Source organism: Callorhinchus milii, unplaced genomic scaffold (assembly GCF_018977255.1).
Source record: "Callorhinchus milii isolate IMCB2004 unplaced genomic scaffold, IMCB_Cmil_1.0 Scaffold1, whole genome shotgun sequence".
Lineage (NCBI taxonomy): Eukaryota > Metazoa > Chordata > Chondrichthyes > Chimaeriformes > Callorhinchidae > Callorhinchus > Callorhinchus milii.
In genome coordinates, this window is record NW_024704742.1 from 126,895,081 (window position 1) to 126,920,610 (window position 25,530).

The window sequence follows — 25,530 nt, forward strand, 5'->3', positions numbered from 1 at the left end:
AGGGCCTCAGTTTTGCGCACGTTGAGCTGAATAAAGTTGTCTCTCGTCCAGGACTCGATGTCAGACAGGCAGCTGTCAGGACATCGGTGGTCGTGGAGTTGAGGGTAGAGGAGGAAAGGTAGAGTTGGGTGTCATCCGCATACATGTGGAAGTTAACCCCATGTCTGCGGATGATGTCACCGAGGGGGAGCATATAGAGGGTGAAGAGGAGGGGACCGAGGACAGAGCCCTGAGGGACACCGCACGAGACAGTGCGGGGGCCGGAGGAAAAAACATTCGTGGAAACAAAGTGAAGACGGTGGGAGAGGTACGACCTAAACCACTCAAGGACAGGGCCTTGAAGGTTGAGGTGGGAGGACATGCGGTGGAGGAGGATAGCATGGTCGACCATATCGAATGCTGCCGATAGGTCGAGGAGGACGAGGAGGCAGAGGGAGCCTGGTCATAGATGGTCAGGATGTCATTGGTGAACTTGACCAGGAGTTTCTGTGCTATGGGCAGCACGGAAACCCGACTGAAGGGGTTCGAATAATGAATGGGTGGAGAGGAAAGAGCGCAGCTGGGAGGCGACAACTCATTCCAGGACCTTGGACAGGAAAGGGAGGTTGGAGATGGGCCGGAAGCTTGATAGCTGCGACGCATCAAGGGAGGGTTTTTTCAAGGTGGGAGTGATGGTGGCAGTTTTTAAGGGAATGGGAACAGAGCCAGAGGAGAGGGACAAAGAATGGACTTCTAAATATTTTTGTACCAGTGTGGGTGGAAAAGCTATGCGCTTAATTTGCAAAGAAAGTGTGGCAGCGTTCAAAGACTACAACTTGAATCGTCATTTTGAGAGCAAACATGCTTGCAAATATAAGAACGTTTCTGCCGAAGAAAAAGAAAAGAAAGCTGATGAGACGGTTGTTCGATTGCAAAGAGAGCAAAGCATTTTCACAAAACAATTTGCATCCCAGGATGAGATTACAAGAGTGAGTTACGTGATTGCACACAAAATCGCCAAGAGCAGCAAACCATTCTCTGAAGGAGAATTTATAAAGGAATGTCTGGTTGACTCTGCCTTGATGTTATGCCCAGACAAGAAAAAACAGTTTGAGAACATTAGCTTGTCAACGCGAACTATTGTGAGATGTGTCGAAGATATCTCTGAGAACCTGTATCTGCAGTTAAAAAATAAAGCAAGCAATGTTGCATGTTTTTCACTGGCACTCGATGAGAGTTGTGATGTCAAAGACACAGCCCAGTTGATAATTTTTATTCGAGGTATCACCAAACATTTTGAGCTCACAGAAGAATTGGTATCAATGCAGTCAATGAAAGATACGACAACTGGAGAAGATTTTTGGAGGCAGTGAATAAGTGCATCTTAAAATTAGGGAGTGGAGTGGAAAAAATTGGTGAATGTGACCACCACCGATGGAAGCCCAAATCTGATAGGTAAAAATGTTGGGTTACTGAAAATAATTCAAGATCAAGTCAAAGAAATAAATCCAGAACAGAATATTGTTTTTCTACACTGCATTATCCAGCAAGAGGTCCTCTGTAACAGTGTTCTAAAACTAAGCAATGTTGTGGAAAGTGGTCAACTACTATCGAGTAAGAGGATTAAACCACAGGCAGTTTGTAACTCTGCTTGAGGAATTGGAATCCGAGCACACAAATGTTCTGTATCACACAAATGTAAGATGGCTTAGTTTAGGAAAGGTCTTGAAAAGAGTGTGGGAACTAAGAGCAGAGACTGATTTATTTTTGGATATGTAACAAAAAAATTTGGATTTCCCACAGCTGAATGACGCGAATTGGCTCTCTGATTTCACATTTGCAACAGAAGGGGGCCTTTGTGTACGATTTGTATCGCAGTGTCATGTCATTTATGACAAAATTATTTCTTTTATCGTGTCAGATAGGAAACTTTCCAACTTTGCAGCAGATTACCGTTTGCGATCAAAGTCTTAAAAAGTATACTTCGTTACTACTTGACTTACATGCCGAAGTTTCTCGCCGATTCCAGGATTTCAATTTGATCAAAAATGACCTGTCATTGGTCTCTTCACGTTTCTCATTTGATGTTGACAAAGCCCCATTTGACCTCCAACTCGAGCTTATTGACCTGCAATGTGATTCATTGCTTGCAGAGCAATTAAAATCAGTGCCGCTTCCCAGTTTTTACGCCTCTCTTAATGAATATACCATTCAAAAAATAAAGGCTCATGGCCAGAGGATGCTTGTGCTGTTTGGATCAACATATATGCGAGGAGAAATTTTCTGTGATGAAATTCAATAAATCAAAACATAGATCTGCGATGACTGATGACCACCTTGCAGCAGTTCTCCACATTGCAACAACGGAGACGATTCCTGACTTCAATTGTCTGGTTAACTCACATCAGCGCTTTCATTCTTCTCATTGAGTGAGCTTCTCACATTCTCATCAATATGTGAATATATGAATAATTATCGAATAAATGTCTCCTTAATAAGTTGTTTTTATTTAACCTAATTTTAATGAATGTCAATTATATAGACTTTATTTTATGCATGTACAAGTGTAAGAGTTGATTTCGAGCTATTATTAAGCATTTGCATGTATATTAAGTGTGTGGCCCTCGAAGCTTACTGAAACTCGTGAAGTAGCCTGCCAGCCAAAATAATTGCCCACCCCTGCTCTATAGGCAAGAGTGTAGAATAGGTTTTCAGATGGTTTTAACTGCCTTTTCTATTCTTACAATAATCATACCAGATTACATTTCTGTCCCCCTCTCTCCTTCACACACACACACTCAGAAAAATCAATATCCTAACGCTAAACATTTTGAAAAGTGAATGACCAGATGTGATAACATTCAAGCCAGCAACTACAGTGTATAAAGTTTTTTTTAAAATAGTGCTACCTGTCTAGATGGAAGCTTACAATACTCATCCAATTTAAATAATTACATCATCATTCTACTCATGTAATATCAATTCTCTGAACTCTTCACCTTATAATATTTGTCGACCAATACCTAACAAAATATTTCCTAAGTTTCCTTAGTCTACACACCTGACAAGGCATGTGGACTAAGGAAACTTGCCCAAAGTTTCGCCTTGCTGGGAATCAAACCTAGGTCCTGGGTTTGATAAATGAGTCCAGTGGACTCCTTCTGGAGTCTTCCTAATAAGCCAGCTATTAAGGAGTTGATTGATTGATTGATTAAATATTATAATACACAGACATGCAATTCAATCTATCCTTTTTGAACTTGTGTCTTTTCTCCACAAGAATCAATTGAATCCCACTCAAACTCCATACTCTTCTTAATATCTCTTCTCTTCAAGCCAAGCATGCAATTTTCTTTTTAAATAATTTATGGACCTTGCTTCAACTACATCTTGTGACGGAGAATTCCATAGTCTTACCACTCACTTTGTGAATTTTTTTTTCTACCCTTCGCCTTCCTTTATGTATTTGCTCTGGTTGGGAGTTTACTCCCTATATCCATTATTCTGCAACCCTAAAACAAATCTGATCTCTAGTCTCATTTGACGTTTTTAAGTCAACACTACAAAGGAGACAAACATATTCATCTTTTTCTTTAAGTACCATATGGTATCACTGAGGCACTATAGATTTTATTGAGCTTGCAGTTATAAACTGAAATGTTTACCTGCAAAACATTAAGATTTAAGAACGCAAGTTTTTTTTAAAAAAATTTGGTTAGTAGAGTATTGGTTAGTAGAGCATTCGCCATGTCATCAAGAGGACCCAAGTTCGATTCCTGGGTAGGGAGAAACGTTAGGCAAGTTTGCTTACTTTACCCCTCTGTTTACCTAGCAATAAGTAGGACCCCGTTGTTAGTCAATTGGCGGATCACTTTTCCAGGTAATAATCCCTTAAAAAATAATAATAATTTGGTCACTCAATTCACAGCTGTTTGTGGGACACTGCTATGCACAATTTGCTGCTGCGTTTTTCCTACAAAATATAGTCAGTTCACTTTAGTGTAAAATTATGTGAAGTGCTTTGAGATGTCTTGAAGAAGTGACAAGTCACTATATCAACTGCAAGGATTATTATTATTATATTTACAACATGCAATACACATTTTCAACAATAGGGTGTTAACATTGTGCTCTAATTGTTTTGCACGGGTTGCCATATCAAGCAGGAATTAAAATAGCAAAGAATGTCACCATTAACAGAGTCGTCACTCCTCTCAACAGTAATTGAATGTGAAGCGCTTCAAAATTTTAACATAAGGTGCTATAGAAATTTAATATCAATGTTCCAAAATGGCTATTTATATACGTGAATTGATACTGCAATGTACCTTCTGGGGGTGATGCAATTTTAATTAATTGGCAATTGAGCAAAATATTGTAGTTTCAGGGAAGGGTTTCCACTTGCACAGCTGGCATATTTTTATCATTCTTTTTCCAGAATGATTTTGTGTAGGAGGTGGTTCAAATCACTCAGAATATAATCACACTCTGAACATGCTGCCTATAGTTAATTTGCCAATAAGAAGCAATCTTAACAAAAAAAACTATGCTCAGTCAATTAAAGAAATTATATTTTTGTTGTACTGTATAAGCCTCTAACTTCTGAAAGTCACATCCTTGGACACATTTATTCAGTCCTACTCATTTCAGACTTTGACACTCCTTGCTCGGACAGTGGGATTACAATGGTTCTTTATCATTTCCATTAATCTGTGGTACTGTAAATGATCAACTCCCATGTGCATACAACACAGAGCAAGAAGCAATGCCTAAAAATCAGATTTTCTCCATTTTGTTCACATAACTAAAAAAAGCTAACTCATCCACAAATACCTCTTTTGTGAATTGTATATAAAATGCAGCATTCGGAAATGCACTTGATACTAAACAGTAAGCGTAAGCTAACTCGTGTTGAATCACTCCAGTCAACTGGAACAGGATAGCACAGCAGAGTCCACATACCAGCCAGCAATATTTCACAGAGCAAAGCACTAACATCAAAGCGAGATAATCTTTTCCTCCCCTTCTGTAGGTTGAGCTTTAATCTTGAATCACAGAAAGGAATAATATTTTCCACAAAGGTAGGCCAGATCACGCAGTCCATCTGGTTTTGGAAGTCTGCTGGAGGGATGGGAGGCAAGACTTGAAATGAGGGAGGAGGGGGAAAGAAAGGCGTAACAATTTAAATTATTCACTATTTTCCAGAAGTAATACTGAAAGAACATGAATGGCACTATATCAAATGCAAGGATTATTGTCATTTTACACACGCAAAAGGAAATAAATCTGCATGCATCCATATAATCCTACCTCTTTGTGAGGCATTTGTGAGGCACTCCAACATGCCACCCCATGTGAAGGGTGCAATATAAGTTGTTGTTGATGATTGGCAATATTATGGTAGTGATATAAATCATTGTGCAGAAGGGAAAAGGGGAGTATTGTTGCACATTACATATGAATTATTTATATATTTCTTAGAGATGATGTCATTCTGAGAACAAATGGAAATATGAACAAAAGCTTTGTATTGCTAGCAAGAAGATTTGAAAGGGTTTCCAAGTTCCTGGCACAGGTAAAGCTAGTTCACAGAGCATCATAATCTTCATTAAGACACTAGAAACAGAACACTTCAGTTACTTCAAATGCAAATAGGTTATGGTACAAAACGCACTTCATATTGTTTCAACTTTGTTCAGAACTGAAGCTCAATCTTCAAAGCAAACACCAATGTAACAATGACCTCATGAAAGTGCCCTTAAAGTCTAATTAACAGATATATTCATCACTACAGTTATAATCAGACAAACAGAAAACACAGATTGCACCTGCATCAGTATAAATAATATGGATGCTTTGTAAGAGGTTGCATAACCACATTATATTCTTTCTGTCAACTCATTCTATCACATAACTGTCTTGCATCCTCTGCTATCTCCTTGTATCTATGTAAAAAAATGCATGCAATCACCCATGTGGTTATCTGTGACAATAGGCAACTCTTGTATCGATTGAATATTCATAAATAAATCCTTTGCCAAGAACAGGCTAAAGAAATTCTACTGAAAAATATCCACATCGAATTAGGACATTGCGCAACTGACAGTATGGATAGCTAATCCCACAAAACAGGACGGTTACCTTCAGGAGTTAGTCCTTTCCTATTTAAATACTGTATATGGCAATTTAATGATCATTCCAATTACCTATGAGATACTCACCAAAGGGCAATTCAAAACGGGTGTCTAACAGGATTTTATGTGGTGTTGGACTTTTGGTTCCACAAATCTCATCGTCCTTCATTAAAACCTCTGCATCCAAAATTGTCCATTCTCCTGGTCCTTCCTGTTAAAACATAAGCCCCAGTTAAATTCATGCTAGACCTAAGCAAAACATAAAAATCTTGCACCTTGAGTATTAAGAATATCAAAAGTAAACTCAATGACTCACAATAGTTTCAATCATTTTCTGATACAAGATCATCCTTCTTTCATACCTAAATGTTTAGGTGCTAATATCCATTTTATACCCAAAATTTACATTTTGAATCATTTGGCCAAAATGTTTGAGCTCATCGTATAAGAGATATCAGTGCTAGGAATGGATAATTTTATGAATATTTTAAATAGGAATGCTTGTGGGACACTGCTGTGTGCAATTGGCCACCCTGTTTCTCCCTCGAAATACACAGACAATTCACTTGAGACATCTCAATGATGTGATAAGGCGCTATATCAAATGTAAGGATTGTTATTATTATTATCAATTTTAAACTTCAATACCCAGTTTCAGCATCACGTACACCCGTGAGAAATATAATGTGAGTCAGCAGAGAAGCAAAGCATTTCTGCCCTCAAAACAATGCAAGTTAACCTTAGGCTCCAACTTTAACCAATCTAAATGATTCAATTTCCTTACCAGCTGCCTGATGGGCTCCTGAATGCTGATTCAACACACATGAGCAGTGAACTTATACACAAACACAAATTGTACTGATGGATCAATGCTAACTACCCAGAAATGGCTAGACCCCGTACAAACCTCCCATCAATAAATGGATCCCACACTAACTTATTATCCCTGACTAGATCCCATTCTCACTACTTAATCATTGGCGGGATCTGAACTCAGAATCGAGAGGTGAGTCGGCAATATGCTAAGACTCCAAAACCAACAGCCCCATTATTCTACTGAAACATTACTATTAATTACATATGCATCTTTGTCAAATTATGTTTCCTTTCTGTATAGAAGCCTTTCTGTATGGAAGTCAATTAAACACAATCTATGAAGGCACACTCAGTTACGCTGAAAGATTTAAGTGAGGCATTTTGACAAATACACCAACATTTCCAATTACTGGTGGATGCACATTCTACATTAGCAGCAGTGAAAATAAAAGGCTTTTCACTATCACTTTCATTCAGACAATAATACAATCCTACCATATTGATTTTTAAATTACAATTAATACCACTGATCTATTATAAATTATTAATCTTTTCCTGAAGAAAGGAAGTGTTCACCACTGCGCTGCAAAAAGCACATCAAATGTGCCACAGGGAAAATGGATGACAGCAAAAAGAGAGCAGCTAATGTGTGGTATTGATTTAAACAAACACTCCTGGGCTTTTCACGTGTTAAATGTTTTTCGGAAAAGATCATTGTGGACTGAAGTGATCTTCCCTGCAGGTAAAATGCAGTCACAAAAATGAACTGGTCTGAGATTGACAGCTAGGAAAACAATTCCAGTTAATATGATGTAATAGCAACCAGTTTATTAGAAATTAAATCATATAAAAATAAGAGGTAAGAAGCTCTTATAAAAATAACATATATTCTCCAATTTTTTTAGTCAAACGTCGTGACTAGTTTTGTAGACAAAAACAACTAGTGAGGTCCCATGAAAAGCATTGAAGTGAATGGCCAACAAGTCTGGTGACAGGAAGAAACATGCCTCTCTCTTTTTCAATAGTGCCATGGGATTGTTAACTGTTTTGCGAAAACTAACATCTGCAGATCTGTGCTCTTTTCTCCAATGATACGATAAACATTTCTATTCTTACAAATGACAGCTGCACAAGAAAGGAATAATAATAATAATAATCTTTGCATTTGATATAGCGCTTTTCACGTCAGGAGGACGTCCCAAAGCGCTTCACAGAACACACTGTAAAGTGAATTGACTATATTTGTGGGCGAACTCGGCAGCCAATTGCGCACAGCAATGTCCCACAAACAGACGTAGATTGAAAATGACCAATTTATTATTGTTTTGGGTTTTTTGGAGGGATTATTATTAGGCGTGTGGAGTAAGGAAACTTGCCCAAGGTTTCGCCCTGCCTGGAATTGAACTCAGGTCTCTCGCTTGCAAAGCGAGTGCTCTAACCACTGAGCTACAGGACTCTGAATAAATGGTATTTCAATATCTTGCAGCCATCTGGACACAGTAAGACTGTAAATGCGGGTACAAATGACTGCCACGTTTTTCTACAAACACTACATTTTGCAGTAAATACCTGTGAAGCGCTTGGGGACCTTTCAAAATGACAAGGTGCTATAAAAATTCAAGTTTTCTTTCTCATAAAGGAATTGAAAGCTGGTGATTTTCCTGGTAGTAATAACTAAACTAGTCTCCTGGTGAATAATTAAGAATAATTAATTACATGCCTACTGCAGACAAAAATCAACCATTGATCTCTGCACAGTCTGGAACTGTATAAAACATGCAAAAGGTTAAATATGTTTCTTCAATGAAAAATGAAGTGTTTTACAAAAATAGCCTGCAGACCTCGTTTATAGTGTGGTGCAGTGAGGGTCACAGAAACCCAGATTCAGTGTCCCTGCTCTTGTACTTACACCAACCTGGGAATACCATTTATGTCCTTAACCACCTTCAGAAGAGTGAAATGCAATTTCCGATCTTTTGGAAACTATATTTGGACTGCAATTTTAGGGTCAAAATTGCGACAAAATCCGTTCCTGAATCAAAGGAATTGAACCGAGAGAGTAATATAATTGTACTGAACAACTCCAAAGCATATATGGTAGTCCTGAAAAGCACACAACTGTTGGGGCTTTGAAGCCAGAGAGTATTCTCAGTAGTTCAATATTTATGTGAAATTCATTTTGTGAAATCATGTTTTACTAAGAACATCTGCAATCGAATTTATGATGAGACACTCTCCTTTCCATTGACAAAACTGTCAGAATAAATTTCAGCTACACTAAAGAGCTTTAGTAAAGGTCACAGCATGAGATTACATTGGACTGTTATGTATGCAATTACCACACAAACTCATGAGGTCACGGACCGCCACATGGCCTGCTACTGCTTTTGTTACTGAGATCTGAGAATTCTCCATGCACTGCAGGTCTGTCACGTGATAGCATTGAGGTACTATATTCCAAAGCGATAATCCAAATCATTTGGGCACCCTAAAAGACAATAATCCTGATACGTAATGTCCTCTATTAACTTAGCTCCAATGATCAGCTATGAATAGCCTCCCAACATACTGTCATTAGAAATGACCAATCGCTATTTGGGTGAAGGGTTAGAAACAGAAGAAAAACAAATACTTGTTGCAAGTCAAAACAGTTACTACAATTTCGACAATGCAACGTAACAAAAAACACTTAAAAGATGAGTAGAGGCTGAAGAGTTTGAGTCTTCATGTCAGAGCAAATAAGCTTCAGGGGTGCTATGATTGATATGTTTAAGATAATGACTTTGAGAGGATAAATTATGAGAAAATCAATGCTGGGAGGTGATCTGTGGACAAGAAGGCATGAATTTAAAATTATAGCTAGAAGTGAGGAAGTTTTTTTTTCCCAAAGGGTTATCAGAATATGGAATAAATTGCCAAGTCTAGCTGCTGGATCAGAATCAATTAAGGCATTTAAAACACAATTAGATTAGCAAATACAAAGAGAGGGTAGCACTGGGTATAAGGAAACAGCAGCGAATTGGGATTAAGGTAGATATCTTCATTAGAGAATCAGTAACACTAATACAATAGATTAGAACGACTTCCTACTGCATCATAGATTTCTATAGTTTTCCAATAGTATATGTAAACATAGATTTCTTTGGTTCTATTGATTGTGTAACAGTGGCAGTGACAGAGCACAAAGGACATGACAACTGTGGTTGCTTTCCTCCTGATGTTGATGACTTCACTCGAGCCACTCAATACAGTTAAACCTGTCACATTCATATGTGCTTCCTTTCAGTCATTCCACCGTAATAATAATAATGATAATCCTTGCATTTGATATCGCGCCTTATAAGGTCTTCGAGACGTCTCAAAGCATTTCACAGAATATACTGCAAAGTGAATTGACTGTATATTTTGTGGCCGAAAAGCTGTATAGTAAATTGTCAAAATCAACTGAATATTGCAAGAAAAAGAAGAGGGGATTGGGTTAAGAACAGTTCATTGACTGGAGATGATAGCACCAGTAGAGGTTCAGTCAGCCAATTGGCGTCCTTCAGGAATTAATTAAATGTTTCCTGAATTCTAGCCATTATTGTTTTAGTTAAAATTACAAACATGATGGATTCATTAACTCAGTAAATTGGTTCAAATCCATTCTGCCACCCTGTTTGCCTTGTTTGTAGAATTCATTGCCTACAATAAAAATAATTTTGCATAAATATCCAAAGTATAATCACACAGACTAGCAGCTTTCACTGTGTTCTGCTGATGATGGTGTCATGATAATAACAATCCTTGCATTTGGTATAGTGTCTTTCATGTCAGGAGGATGTCCCAGAGCGCGTCACAAAATTTACTGCAAAGTGGAGTGACAAAATCAACGAACACGGTAGCTAATTGCGCACAACAAACTGCCAAAAAAATCCATGGAATGAATGACCAATTTTATTTGGGGGATTGTTAGCCAGATTAGGCCTTCTCAGGGAGTTTTTGGCTCACATAGTCCTTGATACAATGACAACAACTTGCATTTATTGGTCCTTTTACCTGAGCAACGTCTCAGAGCGCTCAAGAGCGGTGTGGTTTGACACTGAGCTGGAAATAGAAGGGAGGTGACCAAAGGCATAATCGAAAAGGAAAGTCTTCAGATAAAGATGCATGTCTTGAGATGATAAAGACCAAGACAATACAACAGAATAAAATACTGAACTTGTATTTCACATCAACAATTCATCAGTATATTTCCCCAAATTCTATTGTCTGGCTCGCATTCCATTCTTTATCGCATGTGTGTTGTCAAAAATTGTTCAATCTTTACACCGAGCTGAGTAGACAACTGTTGCCAGCAGAGGGGGCTGCATTACATCAGAGACAAATACAACTTTCCTTCAAGCTTCTTTATGATTTAAGTTACCAACACCGTACTCTCACTCTCTCTGCAACTATCCTCCTTGACTTCTCTATTGCTTTCAACACCACTGACCACTCTATTGTCCCACTGACCACTTCACCTCTCTTCCCTCATCCAACTCCATGGCTCTTTTTTGGTTCCAATCCATCCTGATCCACTGCCTCCTCTGTTTCTCTCCCTGCTCTCGCACTGTCACTTGTGGAGTACCTCAGCATTCTATCCTCAGCCTCTTCCTTTTCATCATCAACATGTATCCTCAGCTATGTCATCCCAGACACAGGGGTTCCAATTGTATGCAGATGACACACAAGTTTACTTTTCCACTTCTACTCTTGATTCCAGGTCCACCAATGTTCTGATCACTTGCCTGTCAGATATCAGTGTGAGGTACGAGCTTCTCTAATTCAATATGGATATTACAGAAGCCTTTCTCCTCGGCTCCCGCCAACATCTCCTCTCTCCTGGCTCTGACCTCCTCAACCTCCCCGGCCACTCTCTCAAACTCATTAAACCAGTGAAACTTGCCATTTGTTTGATCCTCAGCTTTTCTTTCTCCCTCACATCCAGTCCCTGACCGAGGCTGCATTCCTACCTCACATCCACTGCCACCAAAAAAAACATTCGCCCCTTTTCTAATGCACTCCATGCTGGTCTCCCTATCTCCACCATTCACAAGCTGCAACTTATCCAAAAGCTTCAACAGTCCTCAGTAGGTTCTCCCAGGGATTTCAAGTTCTACACCATCATAACAAATGCATCCACATCCTGTTTCTCCTCATCTCTTTGATCTTCTCCTCTGCTCCGCAAACTTAGGCTTGCTGCACATCCCCAACGCTCGCTGCTCCAGTAGTTGACTGAGCCTTCAGTTTCTTACGTCCCAAACCTCTGCAACTCCCTCTCTCTATTCCTCCACCTTACTCCAAACTACTTTCTCTTTTTTGAATGGTACCCTTGGATCTTAAGCAAGCAATTGGGATTTGCTTTTAACATCTCATCTGAAGCACTACACCTCCGACAACCTCAACATTGCACTGAACTGTCAGCTAAGATAATGAGCTCAAAAGCACAACTTTGCTTTTAAGACTAAACCAATAACTTCAGTTGTTTCAAGAACCCAGTTCTGTAAAGTATACTGATGCAACATTAAACCATCAGTGGAGCATCACTTTTCTTTGCAATTAGTGAGTCATACTTCATTTAATCACCCACGCAATAAAGTGTACAAAACTATGATAACCATGCTAATCAAAAGATGAGCACATTTGATGCCATCATAGCAAGATCTTTGTGACAGACATGGGATGCAAATAAAATTCCACTGTAGAGCTGCCACTTCCATCCCACAAGGTCATTTGTACTAAATACTCTGGGTTCCTCAGAAATACAAAGCACCACGGCATTTAGTGTTCAGAGGGTTTGGGTGTCCTTATACACCAGTCACAAATAGTATGCAGGTACAGCAACCAACTAGGAAGGCTAATGGCATGTTGGCCTTTATTGCAAAAGGGTTAGAATACGAGAGTAGGGAAGTCTTGCTGCAACTTTATAGGGCTTTGGTGAGACCGCACCTAGAATATTATGTGCAGTTTTCGTCTCCTTATTTAAGAAAGGACATACTTGCCTTTGAGGGGGTGCAGAGTAGATTCACTAGGTTACTTCCTGGGATGAGGGGATTGACCTATGAGGATAGGTTGAGTAAACTAGGCCTATATTCTCTAGAATATAGAAGAATTAGGGGTGATCTTATAGAAACATATAAGATTCTTATGGGGCTTGACAGAGTAGACAGTGTGAGACTGTTTCCCCTGGTAGGAGAACCTATAACTAGAGTCTTAAGATTAAGAGTCAGCCCTTTCGAACAGAGTTGAGGAAACACTTCTTCACTTAGAGGATAGTGAATTTATGGAATTCTCTACCCCAGAAGGCTGTAGATGCTCAGTCCTTGAACATATTCAAGACTGAGATTGATAGATTTCTAAAGGATAGAGTGATTAAAGGATATGGGGATAAGGTGGGCAGATGGAGTTAGGTTAAAAGATCAGCCATGATCTTATTGAATGGCGGGGCAGGCTCGAGGGGCCGAAGGCCTACTCCTGCTCCTAATTCCTGTGTTCCTATATTCCTATTGAATGTTAACAACAACAACAACAACTTGGATTTATATAGCGCCCTCCACGCCGGACGGCATCTCAGAGCGCTTCACAGTAACAAATCCCGGGGCCGAGCCAGAGGGAGGGGGAAGAAGGTGACCAAAGGCGCGGTCGAAAAGATAGTTCTTCAGAAGGGACCTGAAAGTAGGAAGAGAGGGAGCGAGGCGAAGGGAGTGAGGAAGGGAATTCCAGAGCCTCGGGGCATAGTGGCTGAAGGCACGGCCGCCGAGGGTGGAGCAGAGGACTCAGGGGATGAGGAGGAGGCCAGACCCGGAGGAACGAAAGCAACGGGTACTGTTTTGAGGAGAGAGGAGGTCAGAGAGGAAGGGGGGTGCAGAGGAGTGGAGGAATTTGAATACAAGGGTGAGAATCATGAAATCGATCTTCTCTGGGACAGGCAGCCAGTACAGTCTGGCAAGGACTGGGGTAATCGGAGAACGTAGTTTGGTGCGGGTGAGAATGCGGGTGGCAGAATTTTGGATGATTTGGATTTTATGGATGGTGGTGGATGGGAGACCGGTGAGGAGGGCGTTAAAGTAGTCCAGCTGAGAGGTGACAAAGGCATGGACTAGGGTTTCAGCAGCCTTTGGAGAGAGGTATTTGCGGAGATGGGCGATGCGTTGGAGGTGGAAGAAAGTAGTGCTGGTGAGGGACCGGATGTGGGGGAGGAAGGATAATTTGGGATCGAACCTGACGCCAAGGTTGCGTACAGGTTCGGAGCGTTTTAGGGGTAGGTCGGGTAGCTGGAGGAGGTGAGAGCCGTGGGATTTGAGTCGTTGACGCGAGCCAAAGAGTATGGCTTCCGTCTTGTTGATGTTCAGTTGAAGGAAATTTGCGCTCATCCAGCCCCTGAGATCTGACAGGCAGGCTGACAGAACATCAGAGGACTGGGGATCGCAAAGAGAGGTGGAAAAATAGAGTTGGGTGTCGTTCGAGTACATGTGGAAATGTACCCCATGTCTGCAAATGACATCCTCAAGAGGGAGTATGTAGATCAGAAAGAGGAGAGGGCCAAGGATGGATCCTTGGGGTACCCCACAGGTAACCGGGTGAGAGCGGGAGGAGAAGCCGTTTGTGCAGATGTACTCCTGGCAGTTCGTGAGGTAGGACTCGACCAGGCGAGTGCGGTCCCACTGAGGTGGATGACAGAGGAAAGGCGGTGGAGAAGGATGGCGTGGTCGACTGTGTCAAACGCCTCAGAGAGGTCCAGGAGGACAAGGAGGCAGAGGGAGCCCTGGTCACAGATAGAGAGGATGTCGTTTGTGACTTTCACAAGCGAAGTCTCTGTACTGTGGGCAGAGCGGAAACTGGATTGGAGGGGTTCGAAATGGAAGTGGGTGGAGAGGTGTGCGCGAAGTTGATTGACTAAAACGAGTTCTAAGACTTTAGCGAGGAAGGGCAGGTTAGAAATGGGGCGGTAGTGGTTGGGGTTTGAGGGATCTAGGGAAGGTTTTTTGAGGAGGGGGCTGATGACAGCAGTTTGAGGGGGGCAGGGACTGATCCGGAGGTTGATGACTGGTTGATGACGTCAGCCAGTAGTGGGCAGAGGAGGGGGAGCTGGATGACCAGCAAGTTGGTGGGGAGGGGGTCGAGGCAGCAGGTGGTGGGTTTCATGGAGGTGATGCTGGGTGAGAGGGAGGAGGGAGAAATGGGGAGGAAGGAATGTAGGATGGAGGTGGTGGTAGGAGCAGATGATGGGGAGGGTAAGGGGTCAGAGGGGGGTTGGTGGTGGGTGACAAGAGGCAGTTGGATGAGGCTGCCTGGCGGATTTTGTGAATTTTAGATGAGAAGAAGTCCATGACCTCCTCGCACTTGGCATTGGATATGAAGATTGAGGAGGCCTGAGGGGGGGCAAGGAGGAGGCAGTGAGTGGTGGAAAAAAGGACTTTCGGGTTGTGTTTAGCCTCCAACACGAGGTTGGAGTAGAAGGCCGTTTTTGCGCGTCAGGGGGAGTTTAGGTGGAGGTTGAAATCGCCCATTATGAGCAGGCGCTCGGAGCAGAGGGACAGGGAAGAGAGTAGGGTGGAGGTGTCTGTATAATAATAATAATAATAATCCTTGCATTTGATATAGCGCTTTTCACGTCGGGAGGACGTCCCAAAGCGCTTCACAGAACACACTGTAAAGTGAATTGACTGTATATTTGTGGGCGAACGCGGCAGCCAATTGCGCACAGCAATGTCCCACAAACAGTCGTAGATTGAAAATGACCAATTTTATTATTGTTTTTTTTTTGGAGGGATTATTATTAGGCGTGTGGAGTAAGGAAACTTGCCCAAGGTTTCGCCCTGACTGGAATTGAACTCAGGTCTCTCGCTTGCAAAGCGAGTGCTCTAACCACTGAGCTACAGGACTCCACATGGAAGGAGCCGGGGGGCTTAGGGGGGGCGATAGACCAGGAGGATTTTCAATGGGAGAGAGGGATAGAAGATGGTGAGGTGCTCGAAGGAGGGGAAGCAGCCAGAGGAATAGGGGTTAAGATCAACGGAGGCTTTGGAAATGAAGGCCACCCTGCCGCCACGTTGGTTTGGACGGGGGGTGTGGTGGAAGATGTAGTTTAATGGGGAGGCTTCCACTCGAGGGACGGGGTCATTGGGGGAGAGCCAGGTTTCGGTGAGCCCAAGAATGTCAGGATGAGGTTGTGGATGGTGAGGGCTTTATTTGTGAGAAAGCATTGAAACAGCTACTCAGGCAACAAATTCACACTGGCACTTTTTTCTACATGAGCAAGCTAATCTAATCCCATACTCCTACTTTCCCCACACATCCTTTACTTCCTCCTCTTGAAACATCGATTTAATTCACTTTAAATAATTTACAGACTATGGGGCAGAAATTCCACATTCTAAACATCTAACCTCCCTTTCAATTATATCTGTGATCTGATATTTGTGTCCTCATCACTGACTCATCAACCAGTGGAACCAATCTTTCACCCATAAAATATACAGTCAATTCACTTTACAATGTATTCTGTGAAGCACTTTGGGAAGTCTTGAAGACGTGATAAGGCGCAATATTAAATGCAAGGATTATTATTATTATCACTTTACACTATTAAACTTCCATCAAATCATTGGCTCCAATTTAGTTTCTCTTTTGAACTGCAACCCCTTCTTGCCTGGTAACAGCAAGTGAATTTACAATGCATCTGTTGCATTGTTTTTACATCCTTCCTATAAAGAGTTGTCCAAACTGTACGTAACATCACAAGTGAGGTTTGGATGAAAAAGGCTATTTGGACCATGTAATCTCAGCCTTCCCACCCTACCAGGTTCCCACCACAACATTAAGCTACTGTGGCCTCAACCACTTTCCTTGTGACCTGTTCCAGTCATTAATTACCCTCTGAGTAAAGAAATACTTCCTGTTATCTACTCTAAATTGCCCTTTGCAACTTTAAACTTATGTTCTACTACCTTAGCGCATTCATTTCTCAATCCCATTCAAAATTGTGTTCATATCTATGAGACATATTTCAAGATTGATGAGCCCCAGCTCGTCTAATCTTTTTTTTTAAAGTCCAATCTTTTGTTTGTCTACAAAACGTGGAGTCCTGTAGCTCAGTGGTTAGAGCACTCGCTTTGCAAGCGAGAGACCTGAGTTCAATTCCAGGCAGAGGGCGAAACCTTGGGCAAGTTTCCTTACTCCACACAGAGCCTAATAATAATCCCTCCAAAAAACAAAAACAATAATTAAATTGGTCATTTTCAATCTACGACTGTTTGTGGGACATTGCTGTGCAATTAATTAATACAAAGAGCAAGAGTGGTCCAGGACAGACTACCTGAAATACACGCTTAACATTTGACCCAACTTCCCATCACAATGAGCCTCTGCCAACCAATCTGAATCCATGACCATGTCTTGCCCTTGATATCAGCTTGTGAAGGAATCCTCGACATGGTACTTTGTCCAATGTCTTTTGGAAGTCCAGATACACTATGTCATATAGCTTCCCACAGTCAATTTTGGTTGTCACCTTCTCTAAAAGTCAAAAGTTGGTCGTGCAAGATCTACAATTTGTAAGGCTATGGAGAAAGAGTGTGGGAGTGGGTCTAATAGGAAAGCTCTTTCAAAAAGCCGGCACAGACATGATAGGCCAACTGGCCGCTTTCTGATTCTGTGATCTACCCTTTCTGTGACCATCTGCGACCAGGGCTCCCTCTGCCTCCTCGTCCTCCTCGACTTATCGGCCGCATTCGATACATTCGACCACGCTATCCTCCTCCACCACTTGTCCTCCCACCTCAACCTTCAAGGCCCTGTCCTTGAGTAGTTCAGGTCGTACCTCTCCCACCGTCTTCATTTTGTTTCCACAAATGGCTTTTCCTCCAGCCCCCGCACTGTCTCGTGCGGTGTCCCTCAGGGCTCTGTCCTCAGTCCCCTCCTCTTCACCCTCTATATGCTCCCCCTTGGTGACATCATCCGCAGACATGGGGTTAACTTCCACATGTATGCGGATGACACCCAACTCTACCTTTCCTCCTCTACCCTCAACTCCACGACCACCAATGTCCTGACAGCTGCCTGTCTGACATTGAGTCCTGGACGAGAGACAACTTTCTTCAGCTCAACGTGTGCAAAACTGAGGCCCTCCTGATTGGCTCGCGTCAGCGCCTCTGCACCTCAGGCGCTGACACCATCAGCATCCAAGGCTGCACTCTCCACCTCTCAAAGCCAGTCACGAACCTCGGCGTTCTGTTCAACCCTGAGCTGTCCTTTCTTCCTCATATCTGCGCCACAACTGGCACCGCCTTCCATCACCTCTGGAATGTCGCCAGACTACGGCACTACCTCACCCCTCACGCTGCTGAAACTCTGGTCCACGTCTTTATCACCTCAAGGCTGGACAAAAGGAACTCTCTCCTCGCCGGCCTTCCCGGCACCTCCCTCCACAAGCTGCAGCTCGTGTACTGTCCTGCACCAGGCTTCGCGACCACATCACTCCCCATCCTCGCTCGCCTCCACTGGCTCCCCATCCCCCAGAGATTCAAGATCCTCATCCTCACCTACAAGGCCATTCACGGCCTTGCTCCCTCCTACCTCTCCAACCTACTATCCCCCTACTTACCTGCCCGTACCCTCCGTTCCTCTCTCCGGTCTGCTCCACATCCCCCACCCTAACCGCCCTACCAACGGTGGCCGGGCCTTCAGCCTCTCAGCCCCAAGGTTCTGGAACCCCATCCCCCAGTGCCTTCGCCTTGCTTCCTCCCTTTCCTCCTTCAAGGCCGGTCTCAAGACCTTTCTCTTCGACCGTGCCTTCAGCTCCCTTCTCGACTATCTACCCCTTCCTCGCTCACTCCCTTCCCTCCCCCTGACCATTTCCCCCCTGCTTGGGTCCCGACCCAACTGTCCAGCGCCTTGGAACGTCCTCCCGACGTGAAAGGCGCTCTATAAATGAAATCTTGTTGTTGTTTCTAAACCTGTACGGGCAGTCATTTAATAGGTGTTTTATTCAAAAAAAAATTCTAATCGGCTCCATCATTTTTCCAATTCAGACTAATGGGTTTAGAGTTGCCACATGTGATTCAATTACCTTTCTTGAATATGAGATCAATATGTGCTGCATCCAGTCTGTTGGAACTTCATTGGTGGTGAGTGATTCTTCATAATGTCTAACAGTGTTACACAAATATTCTCCCTTGTAACCCCAAGAAATTTGGAGTACAGTTATTATTATTATTATTACAGTTCATTTGTACCAGGGAATTTGTTGTTATTCAGCCTCTTGAGCCTATTGAGATCCTCAGCCTCACTTATGCCATTCCTGAAGTTCAAGCAATATTTGCTGGAATACTGCGGGGCACATCTTTCGTGTCCTCCCTGGTAAAAACCTTCAGGAAGTAATCATTTATTAGATTCACCATCTCCACCATCTCTTAACATCCCAACTGTATTAGATGTGTCACTTCATGTGAAACTCGAGATTTACTGAAGAAGGAGCAACTAAGTATATAGAGCCAAAACTGGAGAATGGAACTGAGGACTGTCAATATAGAAGATAGGACCAGCATCAATGACCAGGTAGAAGCCGAATAAAAACATTTTCAATACTTATGCTAGCTGTCTGCTCTATTACCATATTTTCTACTGAGTTGAAATTGAAATACAGAAAAGAAAAATACAATAAAAAATATGCAATTTCAGATCAAATATAATCTTTTTGTAGAATGGATCATGATCAATATTAAATGTGTGTGTGTTGTAAGAACATCTACAACTTGAATTCTGGTCTTCTGTCCCCATAATAGCCATCTGACCCTCAGCAAAGATATTATGGATAATGTCATGAGAGATATGCCAAGCTGGCTCAAATTGAAATCATTAAAAAGACATTAGGTGGGATATATTTCTACTCGAAAATAATGGAGTTTGTACTTTGTTATGAACAAATTCCATTTCTAAAATGTTCCATTTTCACAATAATCAATGAATGTAAAAAAAGTGAATATGTTTGCCCAGCAGAGGTCAGCATTAAAAAAAAATGGTTCAACTTAAGAATGGTGTTAAGTTATTAAATCCACCTGGTGCAAATTATTTTTAAAATACAAGGATAAAGGTTTTCTCATTTACATGCTCCCTCTTGCCAACATATTGCGCAGACAGAGTTTAATGTATTTTTCCACTTCCACTCGATTCCAGTGGCAAGCTTTCAGTTTCTACATCCCTAACCTATGGAAGTCACTCCCTCTACCCACCCCATCTTTTCCTCTCTTGGTCTTTATGTCCCATCTTAAAACCTCCTTCGACCACACCTATTGTCACCTCCCCCTTGCTATCCCTTGCTCTTCAACCAGCCAAGACATTATCCCATATACACTATATAAATTCAAGTTGGTGTAAAATTAACTTTTTTTTTATCATTTCCATCAGAGGATGGATAGTGAAACAGTATTCCCACTGATTTGTCAATTGGTAACAAAGATTGCAACTTTTTTGGGGTCCGCTGAGTGTCTGACACATGCAGAAACCCATCACCATGATTAGCAGTACCCAAACACAGTTACGAGAATGCCACCTACACTTGGAAGCTTTCTGTTGTTTGTCCAGCGAGGACCATTCCACTTGATAGGGCTTGGCTTTGGCTTGCAGGGTTAAAAGGAGCTGAGTGGGAAGAATCTCTGTCCCCAGTCTGCCATTGAAACAGACTGGCTGGGCTATCAGTGCACTGGAGTACTGTGGACCTACCTGCCTTAGAAACTGAGCTATCAAGACAGCCACACAATTGACTCGATTCCAACAATCCATTGCCAAGCATATTATCTTTGAGCCAGTTCAGCTGTCAGTAAGTTTGTAACCATTAGAATTTCCTCTGTCAATTCTCTGCCTGCCTTTCATCTATCTTCAAATCCTACCTTTAAACTGACCTTGTCGACCAAGTCCATGGTCACTTATTCTCCATCGTTCTATTTCCAACCTGCCACTGTGCAGTGCTCTGAGATGCTATCCTGCATTAATAATAATCCTTGTATTTGATATGGTCTTCTAGATGTCTCAAAGCGCTTCACAGAAAATACTGTAAAGCAATTGACTATATTTTGTGGGCATTAAGGGCAATATATGACTTCAATTGATCTTGTTTACCTCTCTCCCAAGGAGGACAATCCAAGTTGGTCATTTCAACAGTGACGAGCACATCTTTGAATAATAATTCAGTGATTTTTATAAAACACTGGTAAGGCCACCAATGTGGATGCTGTGTTCCGTTCTGGGCACCACACTAGTATATGTTTGTGGGACACTGCTGTGCGCAATTGGCTGCTGCATTTCGCCCACAAATATATGGTCAATTCAGTTTTCAAGGCTGAGACTGATAGATTTTTTAAAAAATAGAGGGATTAGGGGATAGGGCAGATAATTAGAGTTAGGTCAGAAGATCAGCCATGATCTTATCAAATGGCGGGGCAGACTCGAGGGGCTGAATGGCCTACTCCTGCTCCTAATTTTTATGTTCTTATGTTCTTTACAGTATATTCTGTGAAGCACTTTGAGACGTCTAGAAGACATGAAAAAGCGCTATATCAAATGCAAGGATTATTATTATTATTTACCATGATGGTACCAGGAATGAGGTACATCAGTTATCAGAAGAGGCTAGAGAAGCTGGGATTATTCTCCTTACGAGCAGAGAAGGTTAAGAGGAGACTTAATAGAAGTTTTCAAAATTATGAGGGAATTCGATAGGGTGAACAAGGAGAAACTATTTCCACTGGCGGGTGGGTCGGTAACCCGAGGACACTGATTTAAAATAGTTGTTAAAAGAAAGAGAGGGGAAGTGGGGAGAAATGTTTTCACACAGTGAGTTGTTTGGGTCTGGAATGCATTGTCTGAAAGGTGGTGGAACCCGATTCGATAACACTGGCCTGCGGTGTGAGACGATGGTGGAGTCAGGCAATATTGCGGAGGTTGTGGAAGTCAGAGCGGGTCATGGCACAGATGTGGGGTAGAAAGGATAGTTGAGGGTCAAACAAGATGCCAAGGTTCTGGACTGGCTTAGTAAGGTGGAGTGTGTATCCTTGGATGGTAAGGCTGTCAGAGCCTGAGGTGTGGAGGCGCTGACAGGAGCCAATTAGGAGGGGATTCGTCTTGTTGATATTCAACTGAAGAAAGTTAACTCAGAAAGTATCAGAAATTCCTTGCAAGCTTCCTGGTGAGCAACAGGCCGTGGTGGAATTTAAAAAGGAATTTTTAAAAATAATTAACTATTGAAGAGGCAGAATATAAATCAGTACAGGGAAAAAACGGAGAATTGGGATAAGACCAGTTAGCCTCAATGGAGAAACTGGCAGCAACACAGATTTGATGTGCTCTTCCACTGCTCCAATTTCCATGAATATAAGAACACATGGATTGCTACACAAAAGAAGACCAAGGCCCATCCAGTTCGCCTTCCACCATCCTGGTAGTCGCGTGCACATGTCGTGTCCCAAACTCTATACTGTATACCAAGATATTATTTCCTAAAAGAAATCTATCTGATTTGCTTTTGAAGGAACATTACTTTCTGCGTCCACCGTGTCCTTATGAATCTATTAAATTATGTATTATGAGCAAAATAACTTTTAAACTAATACCAATGGCAGCAAACACCAGCTGGGTTTATACTGACTGCTCATGTCAGTGGGTTCTGGGTCAGTAGTTCAAGTGATCCACCCATTTTTTGAGCCCTGCCAGTACTTTGCTGCTGCTAGAATATAAAAAAGAATAATAGAAATTTGGCAGTGTCGTATTGTTCATTTTCATTCACATTTCACAGAGCTAGTGGTGGAAATCCTAATTGTTGGTAATCACAGAATTGATAACAATTACTGTCTTTTTTCTCTGACCCTCAGTAGCTACGTTTTCTGATTTAACAGTATGTAATTACTATTATATAAAAAAATCATCGCCCACATAAAAGCAACAATATAATTACTATTATATAAAAAAATCATCTCCCACATAAAAGCAAGTGTTCAAAAAACAAGTTTGCTGATGTAGCTACATTTACTTGTACCGTTATTTGATTTGCAAAAATCACAACTTTGAGGAGGGATAAGTAAATTCACTATTTTCAACAAAAACAACAACAACAACAACAAGATTCCATTTATAAAGCGCCTTTCACGTCAGGAGGACGTCCCAAGGCGCTGCACAGTTGGGTCATGACCCGAGCAGTGGGGGAAATGGTCAGGGTGAGGGAAGGGAAGGGAGGGAGCGAGGAGGGGGGACATGGTCAGGGTGAGGGGAGGGAAGGGAGGGAGCGAGGAGGGGGAAGAGAGTCGAGAGGGGAGCTGAAGGCACGGTCAAAGAGAACAACTTGTATTTTATAACGCCCTTCACATAAGGAATGGCGAAGCACTCGGGTTCTGCTAACAGTCGTGTCTATTACAAACCATCTGTAAATGCAGGTGCACTATGAGCTACACGAGAGAAATGAACATCCACGTTAATCAGAATGGGCCCCATTGCAGATAATTGAACATCATAAAAAACACTAATTGGTTACAATGTTGGCTGCAGGTTCAGACTATTCACCCCCACCCCTTGGCTTTTCTCTCTGAGGAAGAAATTCCACCTGGATTTACTCAGTTTATGTAGCATTTCAGAATGTGTAGAATTTGGCAAATTAACTCTCGCATTCAATTTTGCATTCCTCACTTCAACTCTTAAAAAAAAGTGCAGAAAACCTGCTTCAAGGTTACATTAATAGTAATAATCCTTGCATTTGAAATTGCGCCTTATCGCGTTGTTGAGCCGTCTCAAAGAGCTTCACAGAATATACTGTGAAGTGAATTAATTGTGTATTCGAGGGCGAAAGTGGCAGCCAATTGCGCATAGATAGCAGTGTCCCACAAAGTCGTGGATTGAGTGACCAATTTTTTATTAAGGGATTATTGCCCCCAGAAAGTGATCCACCATTCGAGTAACAACCGGGTCCTATTTACAGGTAGCTGAACAGGGGCATGTGGTGTAAGGAAACTTGTCTAAGGTTTCATCCCACCCGGGAATCAAACCCGGGTCCTCTCACTTGCGAGGCAAGCATGCTAACCACTGCACTATGGGACGTTAAATCTGCATTTAAGAAGTTATCCAATTCTGGACGTTCGGAAATGTGAGAGTAAATCTAGGAATTTCCTCCAACCCAAAATCTCTTTCTGCCTTTTTCTCTCTCTCGTCCTCATCATGTGCAGAAGTCCGTGTGCAGAGGAAGAGCAAGTGTCCTGAATTATGTAATTAAAAGTGAAGTAAAAGGATTTACTATGTAATCAATACTTTTCATTACTGTAGAATTAAGGGCACCTGTAATTTCCATTATTCTATGAAAAAGCACTTGGGACATCCCACTGACATGAAAGGTGCAAACGAGATGTTAGAATTATTTTTATTAGCATACACTATTGTTGACATACACTTTAACAGGCTGCAATATCTTAGGCAGCTGAATGTTCAACTCCAGAAATCGAAAAGCATGACTGAGTTCTAGGGATATCTGCTACTCAGACACCTGCTTCACCTGAGTGAGCTCAGGCTGATCTCAGGCCACTTTGTCAGAGCTCACATGAAAAAAAATATAGTGTTCCAAAATGGTCTTGTGCTGCACTCATGAGAGGATTGAAATCTCCAATCTATCTTCTGCAAATTGGTACAAAGACTTTTAGAACGAGTGGGAGGCCAAACGTACCTCCTCAGACTGCCGAATGGACTTCAGTGGTATCCAGACGTTGCCCACCATCGTGTCCCAGATTAGCCCTTTGTTCCACACCTCCACAATCAAGCCAAGGTCCAGCCGATTGATTTCACTGCAGGAAAGCAAAGTTACAAAACATCAGTCCCTTGTTCAGTTTGTCATCACATGATAAGTGTCGATACACAAATAAACTATTTGGTACAGAGTTAACCATCGCCAACATTCATTCTTAGTGACCGAAACTATTTTGATTCCAGTCTATTCTAATATTGACTGAGTCTATTATTCAGTCCATTTTATAGAATTATAATTAAACTTAAACAATATGCTTTGAAATGTTTTGACATGAAAAGGCACAATCCAAAATACATTTTTTTATTTTTATTTAGCAGTTTGAAATGTTCAAGGTGGATCTGCATCAGAACACTTTGTACAACTCGTAGTTTGGAATTATGAATATATTGGAATTTCACATCAAGAGCAATGTTATTTTAGTTTTTATGTCTTTTAGGATAACAATGCTGAAACAATTAAATCATCTCCTATTATTTCAACAATTCATGATAGCAAAAAATACAAAAATCAAATCATATAAACAAAATACAATAACTCTACATTAGCTAATAGCTTTTGGCATCCTTTCCAGTGAAAACTGGCTGGCTTAATTCCGATCCCAAAGTGGTTTGAAGCGCTCTGAGACACTACACCATGTGAAGGGCACTATATAAATGCAGGTTGCTGTAAATGCAAGTAGTTGTTCCATAATTATAAATTATAAAATCTCTCCCTCGTCATTTCTAAAAAAAAAGCATGAGCACAGTGAACAAGATAAGGGAGGATGTATGAAGAAATTCCTTTCTGATCTTATCATCTAAA

The 25,530-nt window shown here is 41.7% G+C and overlaps 1 protein-coding gene across 1 annotated transcript in view; it reads right to left on the minus strand.

Annotated features, from left to right (window-relative positions):
- The window catches only part of LOC103177885 (protein unc-13 homolog B), a 304,211-nt gene that overhangs the window by 132,398 nt on the left and 146,283 nt on the right, over positions 1–25,530 (minus strand). Inside the window, exons 4-5 of the mRNA XM_042335427.1 lie at positions 24,649–24,766; positions 6,201–6,324 (exon numbers count right to left, since the gene is read on the minus strand). Coding sequence (XP_042191361.1) covers positions 6,201–6,324; positions 24,649–24,766 — 242 coding nt within the window. The remainder of the gene's footprint in view (positions 1–6,200; positions 6,325–24,648; positions 24,767–25,530) is intronic.